Source organism: Mizuhopecten yessoensis, unplaced genomic scaffold, assembly GCF_002113885.1.
Source record: "Mizuhopecten yessoensis strain PY_sf001 unplaced genomic scaffold, ASM211388v2 scaffold2383, whole genome shotgun sequence".
In the NCBI taxonomy this organism is placed as follows: Eukaryota; Metazoa; Mollusca; class Bivalvia; order Pectinida; family Pectinidae; genus Mizuhopecten; species Mizuhopecten yessoensis.
Window position 1 is genome coordinate 1079206 of NW_018404519.1, and position 19639 is coordinate 1098844.

At 39.4% G+C, this 19639-nt stretch overlaps 1 protein-coding gene across 6 annotated transcripts in view; it reads right to left on the minus strand.

Moving 5' to 3' along the window:
* LOC110445852 (serine/arginine repetitive matrix protein 2-like) overlaps window positions 1–19639 on the minus strand; it is a 213613-nt gene that overhangs the window by 91814 nt on the left and 102160 nt on the right. For all 6 annotated transcript variants that reach the window (XM_021490675.1, XM_021490677.1, XM_021490672.1 and 3 more), the window contains one exon: window positions 12494–12661. In XM_021490675.1, coding sequence (XP_021346350.1) covers window positions 12494–12661 — 168 coding nt within the window. The remainder of the gene's footprint in view (window positions 1–12493; window positions 12662–19639) is intronic.

The following is a 19639-nucleotide window of genomic DNA, read 5'->3' on the forward strand; positions in this document are numbered from 1 at the left end:
TGTTCCCTGTATGCTATGTAACGGTCCGTTGTGTGGGTGTTTTGGTGGTACTTGTATGCTATATGATTGTCCCTTGTGTGGGTGCTTGGTGTTACCTGTATGCTGTGTAACTGTCCGTTGTGTGGGGGTTTGGGGTTACCTGTATGCTATGAAACTGTTCTTGTGTGGGTGTGTGGTGTTACCTGTATGCTGTGTAACTGTCCGTTGTGTGGGGGTTTGGGGTTACCTGTATGCTATGTGGGTGTCCCTTTTGTTTGTTGTTGGTGTAACCTGTATGGTATGTTAGTGTCCTTGTGGGGGCGTTTTGGTGTTACCTGTATGGTATGTGAGTGTCCTTTGTGTGGGGGTTTGGGGTTACCTGTATGCTATGGGAGTGTCCCTTGTGTGGGGGTTTGCTGTTACCTGTATGCTATGTGACTGTCCGTTGTGCGGGTGTTTGGTGTTACCTGTTTGTTATGTGAGTGTCCTTTGTGTGGGTGTTTTGGTGTTGCCTGTATGCTATGTAACAACTGTCCGTTGTGTGGGTGGTTGGTGTTTCCTGTATGCTATGTGATCACGGGTGTGGGTGTTTGGTGTTTCTTGTATGCTATGTACCTCTCCCTTGTGTTGCTCTTTTGTCCTACCTGTATGCTATGTGACTGTCCGTTGTGTGGGTGGTTGGTGTTACCTGTATGGTATGTGAGTGTCCTTTGTGTGGGGGTTTGGGGTTACCTGTATGCTATGTGACTGTCCGTTGTGTGGGTGGTTGGTGTTACCTGTATGCTTTGTAACTGTCCGTTGTGTGAGTGTTTTGGAGTTACCTGTATGCTATATGAATGTCCCTTGTGTGGGTGATTGATGTTACCTGTATGCTATGTGATCACTTGTATGGGTGTTTGGTGTAACCTGAATGCTATGTAACTGTCCTTTGTGTGGGTGTTTGGTGTTACCTGTATGCTATGTAACTGTCCTCTGTGTGGGTGTTTGGTGTTACCTGTATGCTCTGTAACTGTCCGTTGTGTGGGTGTTTTGGAGTTATCTGTTGCTGCATTGTAGGTGGCTGTAATTTGCCTTAGCACCACGACTATAACGGCAATTTGGTTATCTGACTGAGGCATGTCTGACATTACAGCATGCTCTGTAACTCTCAGCCAAAGAATGCTCTGATAAGTGGGTGTTTGGTGTTACCTGTATGCTCTGTAACTGTCCGTTGTGTGGGTGTTTTGGGGTTACCTGTATGCTATGTAACTGTCCGTTGTGTGGGCGTTTTGGTGTTATCTGTTGCTGCATTGTAGGTGACTGTAATTTGCCTTAGCACCACGACTATAACGGCAATTTGGTTATCTGACTGAGGCATGTCTGACATTACAGCATGCTCTGTAACTCTCAGCCAAAGACTACTCTGATCAGTGGGTGTTTGGTGTGACCTGTATGCTATGTAACTGTCCGTTGTGTCGGTGTTTGGTGTTACCTGTATGCTATGTAGCTGTCCTTTGTGAGGGTGTTTGGTGTTACCTGTATGCTATGTGAAAGTCCCTCATGTGGGTGTTTGGTGTTACCTGTATGCTTTGTAACTGTTCGTTGTGTGGGTGTTTTGGTGTTACCTGTGTGCTATGTAACTGTCCGTTGTGTGGGTGTTTTGCTGTTACCTGTATGCTATGTAACTGTCCGTCGTGTGGGGGTTACCTGTATGCTATGTAACTGTCCGTCGTGTGGGTGTTACCTGTATGCTATGTAACTGTCCGTCGTGTGGGTGTTACCTGTATGCTATGTAACTGTCCTCTGTGTGGGTGTTTGGTGTTACCTGTATGCTTTGTAACTGTTCGTTGTGTGGGTGTTTTGGTGTTACCTGTGTGCTATGTAACTGTCCGTTGTGTGGGTGTTTTGCTGTTACCTGTATGCTATGTAACTGTCCGTCGTGTGGGGGTTACCTGTATGCTATGTAACTGTCCGTCGTGTGGGGGTTACCTGTATGCTATGTAACTGTCCGTCGTGTGGGGGTTTTGGTGTTACCTATATGCTATGTAACTGTCCGTTGTGTGGGTGTTTTGTGTTACCTGTATGCTATGTAACTGTTCTTGTGTGGGTGTTTGGTGTTACCTGTATGTTATGTGAGTGTCCTTTGTGTGGGTGTTTTGGTGTTACCTGTATGCTCTGTAACTGTCCGTTGTGTGGGTGTTTTGGTGTTACCTGTGTGCTATGTAACTGTCCGTTGTGTGGGTGTTTTGTGTTACCTGTATGCTATGTGAGTGTCTGTTGTCTGAGTGTTTTGGTGTTACCTGTATGCTATGTAACAACTGTCCGTTGTGTGGGTGTTTGGTGTTTCCTGTATGTTATGTAACTGTCCTTTGTGTGGGTGTTTGTGGTGTTACCTGTATGCTATGTAACTGTCCTCTGTGTGGGTGTTTGGTGTTACCTGTATGCTTTGTAACTGTTCGTTGTGTGGGTGTTTTGGTGTTACCTGTTTGCTCTGTAACTGTCCGTCGTGTGGGTGTTTTGGTGTTACCTGTATGCTCTGTAACTGTCCGTTGTGTGGGTGTTTTGGGGTTACCTGTATGCTATGTAACTGTCCGTCGTGTGGGTGTTACCTGTATGCTATGTAACTGGCCGTTGTGTGGGTGTTTTGGTGTTACCTGTGTGCTATGTAACTGTCCGTTGTGTGGGTGTTTTGCTGTTACCTGTATGCTATGTAACTGTCCGTCGTGTGGGGGTTACCTGTATGCTATGTAACTGTCCGTCGTGTGGGTGTTACCTGTATGCTATGTAACTGGCCGTTGTGTGGGTGTTTTGGTGTTACCTGTGTGCTATGTAACTGTCCGTTGTGTGGGTGTTTTGGTGTTATCTGTTGCTGCATTGTAGGTGACTGTAATTTGCCTTAGCACCACGACTATAACTGCAATTTGGTTATCTGACTGAGGCATGTCTGACATTACAGCATGCTCTGTAACTCTCAGCCAAAGAATACTCTGATCATGACGTGATCACACCCTCTAAGGAAATACTTATACTTTTTTTTACTAATCGTTATACATTGCATGACCAAAAAAAAGTTATTGACTATAGTTGGATATAGCAGAGATATTCGAAACGTCGGTAATTAAAAGAGAGGTGTTTAGGACTCCCTCAATACTGATTTATTAGAGGATGAGGAGAATAACATAGAGAAACACTGACATAAGTAAACAGGAACAGCAAAGACAAGTGTGTGCATACCTTCTAACTGAGGTTAACGACACGATCGCTGGGAAGCGAGTGATTTCCCAGGGTAATAGTTTAACATCAACAAAGGGTTGGTGCTGTCAGGAATACCAACATGAAGATCAGGTAAACTTGTTTTGTTGTGTTGTATAACTTTATTATTTAAGAAAGAATGTAAACTTCACCTCATATTTGTTTTACATCGCATCTGAGTAAGCCTTGATCTATATTGATTTTACAATTCACTCCGTCTTAACTTTACAGTGTATTCTGTCTAAACTTTTCAGAACACTCTTGGTAAAGTATACAGTCCATTTTGGGTTAACTTAACAGTACATTCTGGATAAAATTGACAATGCACACTTGATAAACACAACATTGCACACTCAACAAAAGATTCTGGGTAAACTAAACAGTTCACTCTGTAAACTTCACATGAAAATTTGTTATATTCAGCTAGTCTGTCTTATGTACCATTAGTGTGAACAACTGGACCACCTGGATGGAGTAAAAGTTATGCTCAAACAAAAATATAACAGAAATGGGTTAAAATCAACTACATGTCAATCATTTTTCATTTATGTGAGTGTATGACAAGCTTTGTGGCAATCAGATAAAAAATGAATTCTTAAAAGTGACAACTGTGATCTCTATCAGGCCAAATCACTCAATAAGATATCTCTGCCATTAACAGTTCATTGCATAAGTTTTTATCCTGCACATAATTCCTCAGCCATAAACCGGCTGCTGTTCTTTTTTACGTCCTCACAAAGTCATTTCACGACTGCATGTTTATCATGAGGCAGTGAGTTGATGGGTGTTGACATTCCTTGTAAAGGTTTTATCAGATCTGATATTTTGGCGATGTGTAAGATAAGCTCAATGTTCATATGTGTGACATTACACAGTAAAACCTTAACTTTATTCCAACTTGTTACCAGACAGTGGAATGTTCCCAACCTGAGTAACCAACAAGTCATTCCTTTTAAGACAGATTTGTTTCCTCTGAAAGGATTTTCATAGATGACGCAAAAATGAAAGCTAAAGATATTGTGACAAATGACTATTTCAATTGCAGACAGCTACCTCTGAGGCCTGCTCATCTGTTTCACCAGCCCAGATTATTTTTTTTTACATCTGAGGCCTGCTCATCTGTTTAACAAGCCCAGAATTTTTTTTTTACAGACTAAATGTGATGATTTTGTAACAAGGGCAATTGTTAATTGCCTGATCTGGCCTCTGTGACATACACTACTCATCGTTATTAGGTTGGACCTACTCTTAAGCAAGGTTAGCACTGACCCTATTTATCTTTCCCTTATATGAGCTTCTCTCATTACACTGGCAAATGAATAGGGAAATAACTTGATTAGTGTTCACAAATTAACACTTTCTGTCAGATATATCACAAACAGGGCAATGGTTTGACATCAATTGATCATGCTAAATAGCAGTGTTCATTGTCCTGTCACCTTACACTGGGAAAACTCCAGTCCAAAAGGCATAAATAGCCCGTCATCTGCAGCAGCTACATCTTCACAATGGAGATATACCCAAGGAATATTTAACACATATGTTTTACCACCTAAAATCTCTTAATATATGCAGAGATGGGTAACTTTTAAGGATGTGACTTGTCATCAGTTTTTTATGAAGAAACTCTTTACTGGATGTGTATTTTTTTTCAATATAATGATATTGAAAATGCCAGTTATCCATTTGTTTGTATGTACTTTTTCAGTATGTGACAATGTTACAATCTCAGTCTATAATTTTGGAGTACACTGGCTCCATTCCTGATAAATCATAAGTGGCGTTTAACACACGAAATATAAATAAATAAATCTTTTATCGTACACTGTATATTTAAAAATTCCAGATAGAATCCATCAACTGGGCCTATATGGTTCGTAAACACAATCTTGATCATGTGACCTTTGCTGACCTTTGATCATATGACCTTTGCTGACCATTGATCATGTGACCTTTGCTGACCATTGATCATGTGACCTTTGCTGACCATTGATCATGTGACCTTCCACAACAACATAAGTTCATTAGATTCAAGTGATGTGAAAGTGTCAGTAAACACAAACTTAAAACATAAACAACAGACTAACTTATACCTTTTTCCCCGACAGAAAGAGCCAAAATGAAGGGCTGTATGTATTTAACACAGGTCAAACACTCCTGCAAACAGTTCTCAATGTGATGGCAGATGTGCCTTTCATGCTGCACAAGTCTGCATGTATCTGTTTTGGTGGCATCTGTAAAGCATGCTGTGCTTTAATATAGGAGTGTATTTCAGATTTAGTCTCAACCTTCAATTTAGCATTGAAGAGTAGCCATTAATTATGAGTGCATACCATTTAACAATGAATAATTTGTTCAATTCTTGTCGGAAGATTTTGAAATTTTGTATGGGTATTGTTCTACAAATGCTATTGCAGTCCGTGAACGTGCCAAACTATTTTACTGCTCGTTCCTACGGCAGCTGTGTGGTGACAGAACTTATTGAATGACCCTCGTAAAGTAAAGGATGAAAAGTAAAATGGCATACTAAAGTCTTCATGTCAAGATTTTGACAACCACTACTTTGAAATCTCAAAATGATTGACTGTAATATATAATGGCAAAGTGAAAATAACATTTACTCAGAATTTTCAGGAAGAGGACATGCAGACCTGTTTACACTATTATTTGTCAAAGAGGAATTAAAGTGTAGTTTGACATCGTAAAGTGTAGTATCCACATGCTGGCTGCGCATAGCGGCGAGGCAGGGGAGGGTGCGGGAGGGTGCGGGAGGGTTGCCATACTACCACCATGCTTGCAAGAGAAGTCTGACCAGCAGACAGTGCAGTGCTCGAACGTGTCACCCTTCCTGGAGGGCTCCAGGCATTTCCAATTTTTCCATGTAAGATAATCGGTACCGCTGGGTCGCCACCTTTTTATTACTTGGTGGAACATCTTGTTGGCATTTTCGTTTCAGCATCATCTACTTGTCTCAAAATGTCCGTCACTGTTTCCCAATATTTGGAACGCATCGGGAACCTTCATTTACCGTTAGCTAGAGGGATGCATGCATGCCATATCTAACAATTTTGTCGTGAGACTCACGAAAACTGTTTCAAAAAAAATCTTCACGGCGTGAGACACATTTCTCACGAATTTCAATCAGCCCCACGAAAATAAACAAAATTCCATTTATAAACTATAAGATGAATACAGGATCACTTTGGTGTTCGTAATGACCATAAAAGAGTAGCGTCTGAATAACTATGTGGTTTACAGGGTGCGTTTGATGCAGAACACACAACAAAAGACGATGAAAACGCGATGCCATCTTATTGGATTTTGTTTTGTAGAAAGCGTAGATCCTACTCTCCAAAGTGAAGAGCGTAATTTAACTTCAATAATCGTAGAAACCACACTACATTTGTTGTCACAGAAACCAATTCAGGGTAAGTTGTGTTTCTGAAGTACTGTTTGTCAGATAAAGATCTTATATAACTTATGTTTTCCCTCCATCAATGAGGACAGTATCAGGAACCAACTGCATGATCTTTACAAGGCTTGCTGGCAGCTCTGCTAGGGCGGACAAAGCGTGATTCCCCTAGCATTTGATCCTACTTGAGGAGAGAGATTGAGTTGGCAGTCACAAAACTAATGCTAGTCATCCCCTGAAGCATTGAGTATGAACAAATATATCAGTGTGTCAAGGTTAGCGGGGACATATAGACATTCATATAACAGCCTGTTGTCAGTACAGCTCTCGTATAGCATTTTTATTGTTACCCCTAAAGAACCGCTAGTACAACCCCAGGAAATATTTTATGGGGAATTTATATAATTGCGAGCATAGAAAATACATTATTTTCGAAGGAGACAAATCAACTGTTCAAGACTATTCATTTTCTGATTATCATTCAATACAATTGTCACGAGTGAATGTGGGATTTCTGTTTGAAGATATTTTGTTAGTTCAACAATGACAGAATAGAATAATTTGTTAATTCAGCTAAAACTCAGCCAAAGGCTAACTAATACCCCTGATCCCATATAAAGTATAACTGTAAGCCTAAAGTACCTATCTTATATTCATGAATCTGAACACGATTTAACGTTTTTCCTTAAATGGTGTTAGAACGTATGAAGGTCGCGCACTCATTCATGTTCATTTGTGTTAAGTCATGGTTGGTCGCGCACGGTCGTATGGACATCGCAGCTCGGCTTAAATCGTGTTATAAGTTTTTGCATTCGTGTTCAGTCGTACGAAGGTCGTATGATTGTCGTGTTCAATCATATGAAGATCGTGTTCAGTCGTGTTGGGGAGCGTGGGAGGAAACTCATACGACCTTCATACGCTTTAACACGATTCAACAAGACTTTCATATGCCTTTCATATGACTCCCATATGCCTGAACAAGAAAGCTATACGTTTGCAATACGTCCGGAAGAGCCCATCATGTGATTGAGTGAGAACTTGGGAAACCCCCTGAAAATAAAGCTCATTATACAGCCATGCCAAACCTCATGCGACCTCCAAGCAACACCTTTGAAAGGGAAACATCCTTCACCACCAATCATGGATGAACATCCACCCGGTACCCAGGGACAAGATGAGCCAGTTGAAACCTCTGAACCACTACCAAAATCGACAACAACAACAAAAACAACAACTGAAACTGACATCCAGCCATCTCAGCAGCCGTCTGAGCAGGCCGGAGGATAGTCCATTCAACATTCCATCACCATCACCTCCACCTGAAGACATTTCACATCAATCTACCAATGAATCTACCGCTGAGCTAACCGGACCCGTACCAACCAAGAAAAGAAGACCAAATAAGAAGTAAAAAAAACATCAAGTTCAACCATCAATCCCAGTGAAGCTGAGTCTTCCCAACCGAACAAATGACGCACCACTTCGTATATTTTCAGTGACAGCCAGGAAGTGGAATTAGCGGAGTTTTTTTTAACGCAAAAACATACAGAGGTCTCCTCAACAACCATGTTCGAACCAAGAATCTCTTCCTGTTCCTCACTCTGCGACGCCTACGCTGCCTCCTACCCCTCACCATCAAAGCCATAGCTACCAGAAGTACTCCCTCCTCCTCCAAAGCTGCTTCTTTCGGGTCTTGTTCGATGTTGAACATGGTGAAGACTGACACAGAAATGCTGTTGCAATGCAGTTTATATTCTACATGACCCACGTGACCAAAATAAATAAAAATATGTCGTATGAAGTTCTTGCTCAGTCGTATGGAGGTCGTGTTTATTTTTGTAGTGGTATGGACATCGTAATGATTCTTGTTTAATAGTATGGCGGTCGGTTTGATTCCTGTTAAGTCGTATGGGCGTTGTATGACAGTCGTGTTTGGTCGTATTGGGGTCGTGTTAAATGAGGTTAAATTGTGTTATATCGTATGAATATCTTATGACAGTCGTATGAGTGTCATGTTCAGTCGTATGAAGGTGGTATGAGGGTCATTTTTGGTCGTATGATGGTCGTGTTTGGTTAAGAAATTTGCATAAACCACAAGGTCGAGTACGAATCAACACAATTTTTTAACTTTTCTTAAATCGTGTATGTGAGACAGGGGCTTTAGGCTATCTAATACCCCCCTGCTCCCATATAAAGTAAAACTTTAAGCCAAAGGCTAACAATTAGTATTGCAAAGCAATCTATAGTCCCCCACCAGTAATGATTTCTTTATTGACTGAGCTGTACACTTATTTTAGTATATAGGTCACAGTGACATACTTCCTGTACTCCCCAAAGCATACTTGTATACCATATCTGGTTAGTCCAGGGGAATTTGTACTCCCCAAAACATACTTGTATACTATATCTGGTTAGTCCAGGGGAATTTGTTTAAGATATACCCCAAACAAACTTTTTCAAAGGTTTAGGTCAAATGCAAAAGGAATATCTACATGTAAAGTTAAGGAAATGGTTTAGGTTTGTGTCATTTCAAGTTATGACAATGTTATATTGTACAGGGAGAAGGCGAACTTAAAAGTTTTATAACTTGTGTCTGATCCCTTTTGTATTTTTGCAAATAAAATATGTTTAAACTAGAAGTATGTCAAAATGACATGAAAGTCACTCCATCTCCTACATTTGTATAAGATAATTTTCAGTACAATAATTCACAGACCAAGCTACAACGTACATATTTCCACCTGTCAATCAAAATGGTCTAACAATGACACATGTATATACATACACGCTGTTTAAGTAACCATGCCAACACATGGAATTAATAAGAAAGCATGTGGCAAATATCTGTTGTCACCTGGCATGGGCAGAACAGGTAATTGAAATAAAATGATGTTATTTTCAAAACAATAACTTTCAGAAAAGATTCAATCTTATTATATACGCATAAATCTTTCACTTTTTTTTTTTTATAAAATAAACCATTCAAAGTAGTTTTCTGATCGTCTGCAAATCTGACTGAATCGGACAGTGATAGGCCTACGGCAGAGTGTGAACGCTTTGTTAAAGGCAGTCACTCAAACAGGTCCGACGAGGACCGCCAAGAGCCAAATTCACCAGACATGAAAAAACACAAAACAATTGTGATTTCAGCAACTCTTCTTTGAAAAGAAAAGACTGGAATGTATATGGCTGTTTTGAGGCCGTTAATATTTATTTTTCAAACTCTAACTTTTATTATTATTGGTTCAATTCGCATGTATGTGACTTTGTGAGTTCCTGCCGGTAAATAATATCACGCGACCTTGACTGTTTACAATACACAAACTTGCAAACTTCGCCACTATCCCCATGTCGTTTTGACACATTTCTACTGTCAAGATTAAATAGTTCAGCATTTTACCCAAGAACGGCATTTTATACCCCAGAGTGCTTATTACAATGCAATTCTCCGTTGTTTCCCCATACCTGGTATCGTACCTGAAAGTTGGGCCTACTTTACTCGAGGTTTATTTATCCGATTCTATTGTATAATACGACTTGAACTTGCAATTTTATCATAATGGTTAAATAGACAATGCAATCAGGAGTTATGCAACAAAATTTAACAGTTTATTGCTGCGAGCATATTTCAAAACATTTCCGAAAATCCCCGAAAAATTCACGATAAATCAAATGGTCAAGACCAAGGACTGGTTTTGGATTGTTCTGGAGTATCTGCACACCACTTTATTGACACTTTCATTTTTCCTTAAAAGGTGCACACTATACGTGAATATTTATGGTAGTCGATGTTCAGCCATAAAATATCTAAATCAATCAACAGCAATCCATAATATAACAGTCTACCCCTTCGGGAACCTCAAAGGTGCCTGATTCATACTCGGAACATCTTTAGGTTATATGTTATTCCCATGTGAAATTTGGATCGACTTCAGGATGTATGTTATTCCTGTTTGAAAAGGAAATCTATATCTGAGTTATCCAAGAGCTTGTAATTAGCACCCTGGTATATTCCAACAGAAGCAAACACACAAAAGCTCTTCAGAGTGATAGGCAACAGATATCAAAATCTGGGACTGTAGCCGAAATTATTAGTCCCCGCTGGGGTTCCCCAAGGGGTGACTAAAAATATGACAATGTTATGTAAATTTGTTCCACACTCATAAAGCATACAGTGTGATACTGAGACCTTGACCAGATGTATGGTACAAGTGATATATTACCAGTTTTTATATTTGACCTTTCCAGGGTTGCCAACTCTCACGGCATGAGACAAAATCTCACGCATTCGTCACGCAGAGACGACCTTACTCACGCATAATCATGTCTCACGCCACATGAGCCATAAATCTCACGCATTCGAAAATATTCTCCCTCTATCCCACGCGAAGCCATAAATCGGCAATTTTTAGCGTGGGTCGTACAAAGGGTAATAACTCTTATTGCAACGTTGTGCTTTGGAAGTGAGCTGACGCGAGGTGTCGCTTTACATCCGGTGGAAACGAATGTAAATATATCGTAAGGTGAGTTGTTTTCACAATCGTCTGCTGGATAACCTATCAATCAATTAATAAAGTTGTTTTCACTCGTAAACTTAATATTGAACGTACCTATCGCACAGAAAAAGGAAGTTTTACTAATAATATCGTCATGTATTAGGAAAGATTGTTTTTAGGTCGGGCCTTCACAAATATTAAGAGAAAACGATTATTGAATCACGAACAGACAGTCGCTAAAGGCTGATGAAAAGTTTGAAGTTAATTTTTGCAGTAAAGTGGCGTACACGTGAGACTTGTAGTAATAAACAATTTTAATCTGATGCGATGAAAAAATAAAAGTTTCGGGAAGTGCTTTGGCATGTTGGATAGACATAGTACGTAGGTAGTCAAATACATAATCATGCAACAAATCGGATTGCAAACGTGGTATAAATGCTAAGGGTGTAACTGTTATTTGTTGCTTAGGATAGTAGCCAGAAGTTATTGTAAAATATTTTTCCACTGTCAAATTATAATATTTTTTTTTAACTTTCATGTTATGAACTTTTTCATGTTACTATGGTAAAGTTCTTACTTTTGATATGAACTGTTATTTTTTTAACAGGTCATGGAAATACAGAAAAAAAGACTGGTACCTGTTCTAGCCAAGGGTGGAATCGTTACAAGAAAGGCCTTTGATTATATAATGTGTTGCATTTCTGATGTCAGTTTTTTTTTGTGTGATAAATAAAAATCTTTTATATATCTGCAAAAAAATGTTTAGTTTTATATTCCTACAAAGATCTTGAAGTGAAAATATCAACAATGCAGATGTTATAGTAGTCAGAGAAAGGCAGGATTTGTTTGATACATTTGTAAATGTTATGTTAACACCCAAAACGACGTTACGCCGCGGCGCCGTCAATAGTCTCACACATTGTTAAACCCAGTGGAGGGAGATTTCCCACACTGAACTCCTAAGAGGCTGGCAACCCTGCCTTTCTATATACTTTGATGAAAATCTGTTAAGAAACGAAGATGGTAGGGTCATGATAATGAATCCGGACACAAGAGGACAGGAGGGACATAGAAACTAGAACTGGGACTTCAAGGTTTAATAATACCTACCCAATCCAACACAGGACAATATCTCAAAGGGGCAAAACCTTTATAAATATAGCTGATATAAAAATATAATGCAAACACCCAACTACCTAAGGTATAGATTATATGCCCGAGTTTCATCAATACAAGGTCAACAAATTAGGAAACAGTACAAAATGTATGCAAGAAAATCAGAAACGGAATATAACTCAGAACAAAATCAACAATAAATCCCCAATGTTTCACCTTATAAGGCTATAACCATGGATACGAAGAGAAGTTTTCCTACCTGTACTTTTTTTGGGCCATGGCCAGAGCTTTAGCTGCTTCTTCCTTGGTTTTGCGATCAGGATCAAACGAGGACCCATCAACGTACTGGTCACTGATGCCGAACGCCTCTTTGAGACGAGCATTCTTCTGAAGTGTGGCCTCTGCTAACTGGTGACTCTCCTTCGCTCTGTAACAAATAAAATAAGGTAAATACAACAAATTAAACTCAATATCAAGGACAAATACAACAATCTGACTTCTGAATTTTATTCAGATTGTCATTCTTTGAAAGGAAACAAATGAGAAACAGTTTCTGTGTTCGCTGTTCATGTGTTCTTGCAAGCAGACACAATTTCAACTCTGTTCCATGTTTGTTACATAAAACAAGTTACATTTAATTTTTTGTACATGGGTAAGGTCGGGACATACCACCAGAGGGTTTTCTTCAGTATGGTAAAACTCGGCTAGGAGGTTTACCCCTGATCAGAAACCCTGTAGGGCAGATTTCCGTATCCTAGTGCACATTACTCTTTTCTCACATTGTCTTTTTCTCCTACACCATTCTTCTGAATATACCGAGTTGCTCTTCAAACTGACTAACATTCTGAAGCAGGAAGTCATGTTATAGTATCTAACGTCACTCAGTTATTTTTTTCTGTGTAAACACATGACTGCCTATGTAAGGTATAGGGATTTCTTCCACCATCGTGTGGTTATTGTTAGACATAAGATCAACTAAATCTATGAGTCTCCTTTGATGTAGGTTAAAAAGTCTAAACCCAAGGGCAATATTTTCAATCTGTTAACCAAGCCTCTGCTAGACAGATAAACTCCCATCCTACGTGTTGACATTTTCCTATATGCGTTTTACTTTGTGTTGACATTTTCCTGTCAGCATTATATCTTTTATTAAGCATTTTTTTCTCTTATACAAGTGTACTTAAATTTTACTGACAATTTATCTGCTCAAGAAAGCTGCTATATAGTGCCGCTACATTTGATGATGTGATCCTAACGTGACACAGTTCCACCAGCTGCATCAAGTGACAATGTTTGACGATCACACCCTGTTGTTATATGGTCATGCTGTATAAAGCTATGATATTTGACGAACTATCTATCATGAAGTGATATTTTCAGAACAAAACTATGTGTAAGTTGTCTTTCCCTTCATAAAGAAATGTATATTTTTTCCTTTTTGCTACTCTACTTACAACGGTATTAAGCTGTGACGTGTAGAAATTCCTATTTTATACAGGAATTGGAGAACTTCAATATTCTTGATCACAGACGAAATAATCAGGTAACCCTAAATTTAAACCTATAACTGTGTCATCTACAATTAAAAGTGTATGTCAACCTATTGTTGTCCCAGAAACCTTCTTATATTAAAGATAATGTGCTGGGTAGGCGTGTTTTACTGATTTTGTGTCAGTAATGAGGTTTAACTCTTACTGCAGTAGTTCAAATATATATAATCTTTCTCTGTAATTGAGAAGATTTAAGACAGATTGTCGTAGATAGCATTAAATCTGCTCCCTAACTAGGTAACAGGTCAATGGGGCAAAGTCACACAATTGTATTATAAAACAGTGTCAAGAATGCAAATTATTATAACAGGATTGGAAGAAATGACAAATTTATTACTTTTTACTCCATGTTTAATTACCCAATGTACATCCAATTTCAAACTGAATCTCCTATAAGTTTGTCAAAAGATTCACGCCTGCATCACAAAGAGTGACTTCTGACGATAAGTCCGCCATTACTGATGTAACAAGCTGTACAGATGAATGATGAAGTAGACCAGATCAAGGCCTTGTAAAACCAAACAAAAACATCACAAGGCTCTATCACCTGTAATATGTAAACCAGAAAGACATAACCTGGAAAGAAGCTGGAATCTGTGTTTATGGCCAGCTCTTAATGACACAAGAACAGCAACAGAAAACAGTCAGCTTGTATTTGATTTAATATACACAGTAGCAATAACCGTATTTGATGTAAAAGGGCACCTGTTCTAATTTTAAGGGTGCCCCCAGGAATTTTGAAATATTACTCAAATGCTTATTGTAAAAAATCCAGATTTTTTTCACTTCAGACTCTTACAGTTTTTGGAAGTTGTTTTCTAGGCAACTTCCACCATCAAAGCCAATATGAAATTAGGCAATTGTAGGTGAACTAGTGTAAAAGATAATTTCCCAGGCAATGGCAAGTGAAAGAGTTTATGATCATGAGATATATGCTCTGGACATAGTGATGTACAAACAGACTGATAGACAGGAGTGCAAACCTCTAGTCCCCTCATGTTGTACTACTGGAGGAATTTGTCACCCATTTGACCAATCATTTGGAGGCACAGACAACCTAAGCAATTGACCTTTGTATTTAAATTTTGGGAACAACCTAATTTTACCGCCTCTTGTACAAAATTCTACAGAACAAAGTCTAAATTATGAATTGATAGCCTTAATTATGGTTACATTACCTAAATTAGCAAAATAGCATCTAATTTTAAATGACATGCCTTGATTATAGGAACATGGACTAATTTCAGGAACATAGTCAAAATCCCAGCAACTACTGGACAAATACAATCACTTGATGCATGTTGCAATGCATTCTATTGAAGAAGTGATTTGATTTTTTTTTGAACTCATTTGACGACTGTTACCTTCAAAGTCAATCAATATATTTGACCCTTCAACCCTAAAGTAACAGTTAATTGCCACGACTCCATGTATCATTAAGTTTCACAGAAGTTGGTTTAAGTTTTTAACCAATTTTCATTGCTGTAAGAGTCAGTCAAGGTACTTTTTTTCAAATCTTACGGAAAGTCCTTCATTCCAGCAAGGTTCATGTTAACCCTTTCAACACTGCGAACCATAATGAACTCATCCAGATCAATGCATGGTAGAGTTTACTGAAGTTATATAGGGGTAAAAGGGTTAAATGTCATTGCTTTAAAACTTCATGGTTAGAATTTACAGAAGAAGCCAAGGAAGTTTGTAAAACTTCTAACCTCTGGGCCCAGTTGTTCAAAAGGTGATTAGTTTAATCAGTGATTAGGGCAAATCTTAATTTTTGTGTATCTTTAAGACACAACCATTGAGTTTGTTACAAAGTTTCATAACTGGGATTAAGCTAACCACCTTTTGAACAACTCGGCCCTGGTGGAGGTACAGTACTAGTATAAACATATTAGTACAAAACACTGGTACGTGATCTGATGTGTATACAGCCGAGCATCAGTAAGCGTACTTGGACACACCGTGAACTGTCTGTATAATTACTAATGCATGAACCAATGATCAACTGCATATCAATCTTTCTGACCAGTCCACAAGTTCATCACACAAATTGATTTGTCTAATCCCAATAAATCTCATAAAACATCAACAAAAACCTTATCCTACCCCAATGGATAATTCATGACAATAATCACAATATCGCTTGGCATTTGAATTTCTTTAGGAGATATGGCTAATTGTATTATTGTTTAACACTGATAGCCTTTGTCAGGATAGAACTATATCACAGAGTATGTGTAGGCAGTATGCGTGGGTCCCAACAGAATGTCAGTGTTTTTCTGTTTCAATGAGTGTGTTACAAGGCAGCATGCGTGGGTCCAAACATAATGTCAGTGTTTTTCTGTTTCAATGAGTGTGTTACAAGGAAGCATGCGTGGGTCCAAACAGAATGTCAGTGTTTTTCTGTTTCAATGAGTGTGTTACAAGGCAGCATGCGTGGGTCCAAACCAAGAAAACCCTATGCAGGAAGTGTGGGTCCAAAATTCTATGAGTATAGTTATAATAAAATCACTCAGAACTAAAACAACAAGAGCCGAATTTTGAGGAGTAAACAGACAGTAAAGTCACTAAGAACCAAAATGCCAACTAGAGCCGGAATTCAATGAGTATTTGCAATAGAAAAGTCACTCATAAACAAAATGCCAACTAGAGCCAGAAATTTAGTGAGCATCCTGACAATGAAGTCACTAAGAGCCAAAATGCCAACTTGTTGGTCAAAATTCAATGAGCCGAATTTTGATGATTTTAGTGATAAAAGAGTTGTATGTTCTATTGCCAGCAGTGTGATGGCTGCAGGTCTGCAGTGTTAGATGTATTGTCAGCAGCGTGATGGCTGCAGGTCTGCAGTGTTAGATGTATTGTCAGCAGCGTGATGGCTGCAGGTCTGCAGTGTTAGATGTATTGTCAGCAGTGTGATGGCTGCAGGTCTGCAGTGTTAGATGTATTGTCAGCAGTGTGATGGCTGCAGGTCTGCAGTGTTAGATGTATTGTCAGCAGTGTGATGGCTGCAGGTCTGCAGTGTTAGATGTATTGTCAGCAGTGTGATGGCTGCAGGTCTGCAGTGTTAGATGTATTGTCAGCAGTGTGATGGCTGCAGGTCTGCAGTGTTAGATGTATTGTCAGCAGTGTGATGGCTGCAGGTCTGCAGTGTTAGATGTATTGTCAGCAGTGTGATGGCTGCAGGTCTGCAGTGTTAGATGTATTGTCAGCAGTGTGATGGCTGCAGGTCTGCAGTGTTAGATGTATTGTCAGCAGTGTGATGGCTGCAGGTCTGCAGTGTTAGATGTATTGTCAGCAGTGTGATGGCTGCAGGTCTGCAGTGTTAGATGTATTGTCAGCAGTGTGATGGCTGCAGGTCTGCAGTGTTAGATGTATTGTCAGCAGTGTGATGGCTGCAGGTCTGCAGTGTTAGATGTATTGTCAGCAGTGTGATGGCTGCAGGTCTGCAGTGTTAGATGTATTGTCAGCAGTGTGATGGCTGCAGGTCTGCAGTGTTAGATGTATTGTCAGCAGTGTGATGGCTGCAGGTCTGCAGTGTTAGATGTATTGTCAGCAGTGTGATGGCTGCAGGTCTGCAGTGTTAGATGTATTGTCAGCAGTGTGATGGCTGCAGGTCTGCAGTGTTAGATGTATTGTCAGCAGTGTGATGGCTGCAGGTCTGCAGTGTTAGATGTATTGTCAGCAGTGTGATGGCTGCAGGTCTGCAGTGTTAGATGTATTGTCAGCAGTGTGATGGCTGCAGGTCTGCAGTGTTAGATGTATTGTCAGCAGTGTGATGGCTGCAGGTCTGCAGTGTTAGATGTATTGTCAGCAGTGTGATGGCTGCAGGTCTGCAGTGTTAGATGTATTGTCAGCAGTGTGATGGCTGCAGGTCTGCAGTGTTAGATGTATTGTCAGCAGTGTGATGGCTGCAGGTCTGCAGTGTTAGATGTATTGTCAGCAGTGTGATGGCTGCAGGTCTGCAGTGTTAGATGTATTGTCAGCAGTGTGATGGCTGCAGGTCTGCAGTGTTAGATGTATTGTCAGCAGTGTGATGGCTGCAGGTCTGCAGTGTTAGATGTATTGTCAGCAGTGTGATGGCTGCAGGTCTGCAGTGTTAGATGTATTGTCAGCAGTGTGATGGCTGCAGGTCTGCAGTGTTAGATGTATTGTCAGCAGTGTGATGGCTGCAGGTCTGCAGTGTTAGATGTATTGTCAGCAGTGTGATGGCTGCAGGTCTGCAGTGTTAGATGTATTGTCAGCAGTGTGATGGCTGCAGGTCTGCAGTGTTAGATGTATTGTCAGCAGTGTGATGGCTGCAGGTCTGCAGTGTTAGATGTATTGTCAGCAGTGTGATGGCTGCAGGTCTGCAGTGTTAGATGTATTGTCAGCAGTGTGATGGCTGCAGGTCTGCAGTGTTAGATGTATTGTCAGCAGTGTGATGGCTGCAGGTCTGCAGTGTTAGATGTATTGCCAGCAGCGTGATGGCTGCAGGTCTGCAGTGTTAGATGTATTGCCAGCAGTGCGATGGCTGCAGGTCTGCAGTGTTAGATGTACTGTCAGCAGTGTGATGGCTGCAGGTCTGCAGTGTTAGATGTATACTGTCAGCAGCGTGATGGCTGCAGGTCAGTGTTAGATGTATTGTCAGAGTTTGATGTTAGTGAACTTAGTGCCCTTATACATGATACAGAGGGGTATCACTTACATCACCCACGGGAATACTTCTATACAGCTTAGACATACCCGGGCATAAATATTTCTGTCCGTCTGATACAACCAAGTGACATATCTTCACTCCATAATGATGTATGTTATATTGCCCTTGTCATGCACTGTCCAGGGAGAGTTGATGGGAGTCTGGTGGTGGGTACACTTCTCACTACATTTATATGTGCCGTGTTACTCAATAAGCCAAGTAGATCTTGGTGTTAATGTATATCTGAACAGGCCAATATAATAATCCTGTGCTCTATTATAGAAACATTTTGATTTATTCCCATGTAATCTGCAATTTTTGAATTTGGTTTCATTTCTAATGACTACTAATAATGATGATCTAAGACTGAACTGCTGCCTTTTGTATTAGGAATGCCAACTGAATGCAATTCAATAGATATTTTTACCTTTTTAAAAATATTTCACTATCATAGAAAATGAAACTGATTTATTAAAATTCTATCAGCATTTTGTTCAAATAAGTGTGTGCATCATGCATGATTGCTTTATAAATAGAACACTGAGATCTGTTGCTAAGAATTCTATCTGAGTTTGGAAAGATGATATAGCTGCAATGCCAAAGAGTGGTAAATATTTTAAAACAGATTATCAACATCATTACAACAATAAATTGTACCTAAAAACACACACACCAATCAATTATTTTCCATCTCCCTTTTTTTTAATATCAAAGTAATTCCCTGAGAAAACTGTAAAACAATAAACCAATCATATTTTTCTATTATTAAACTTGATAAAAAAAAAATTACATTATGTTTTTGTTGTTTTATATACCATTATACATTATATATTATATTTTTGTATGTGATGCAATAAATAATAATAACAGATTTTAAACAGGTAATCTGATTAAACTGTCATCACATTGTCACAATGACATGCACTGGAACTATTGTAAGCTTACACTTTGGTGGAAAACAAAGCCTAACACAAACTACAAAAGCCAATTTTGTTTCCCTGAGACTAATAGTAAACAGGAAGGTTATCTCCAGGTTCTGAGGATTTATCCATGGTCCATGGACATTGTAATGATTTGATCAGCTAAAGACACAGAAAGAACCTGATATGTACAAATATGTCGTAGATGTTTATATATAAATCCTAGCGACATCCAACCAGTCGCCCAATCACAAGCTCTC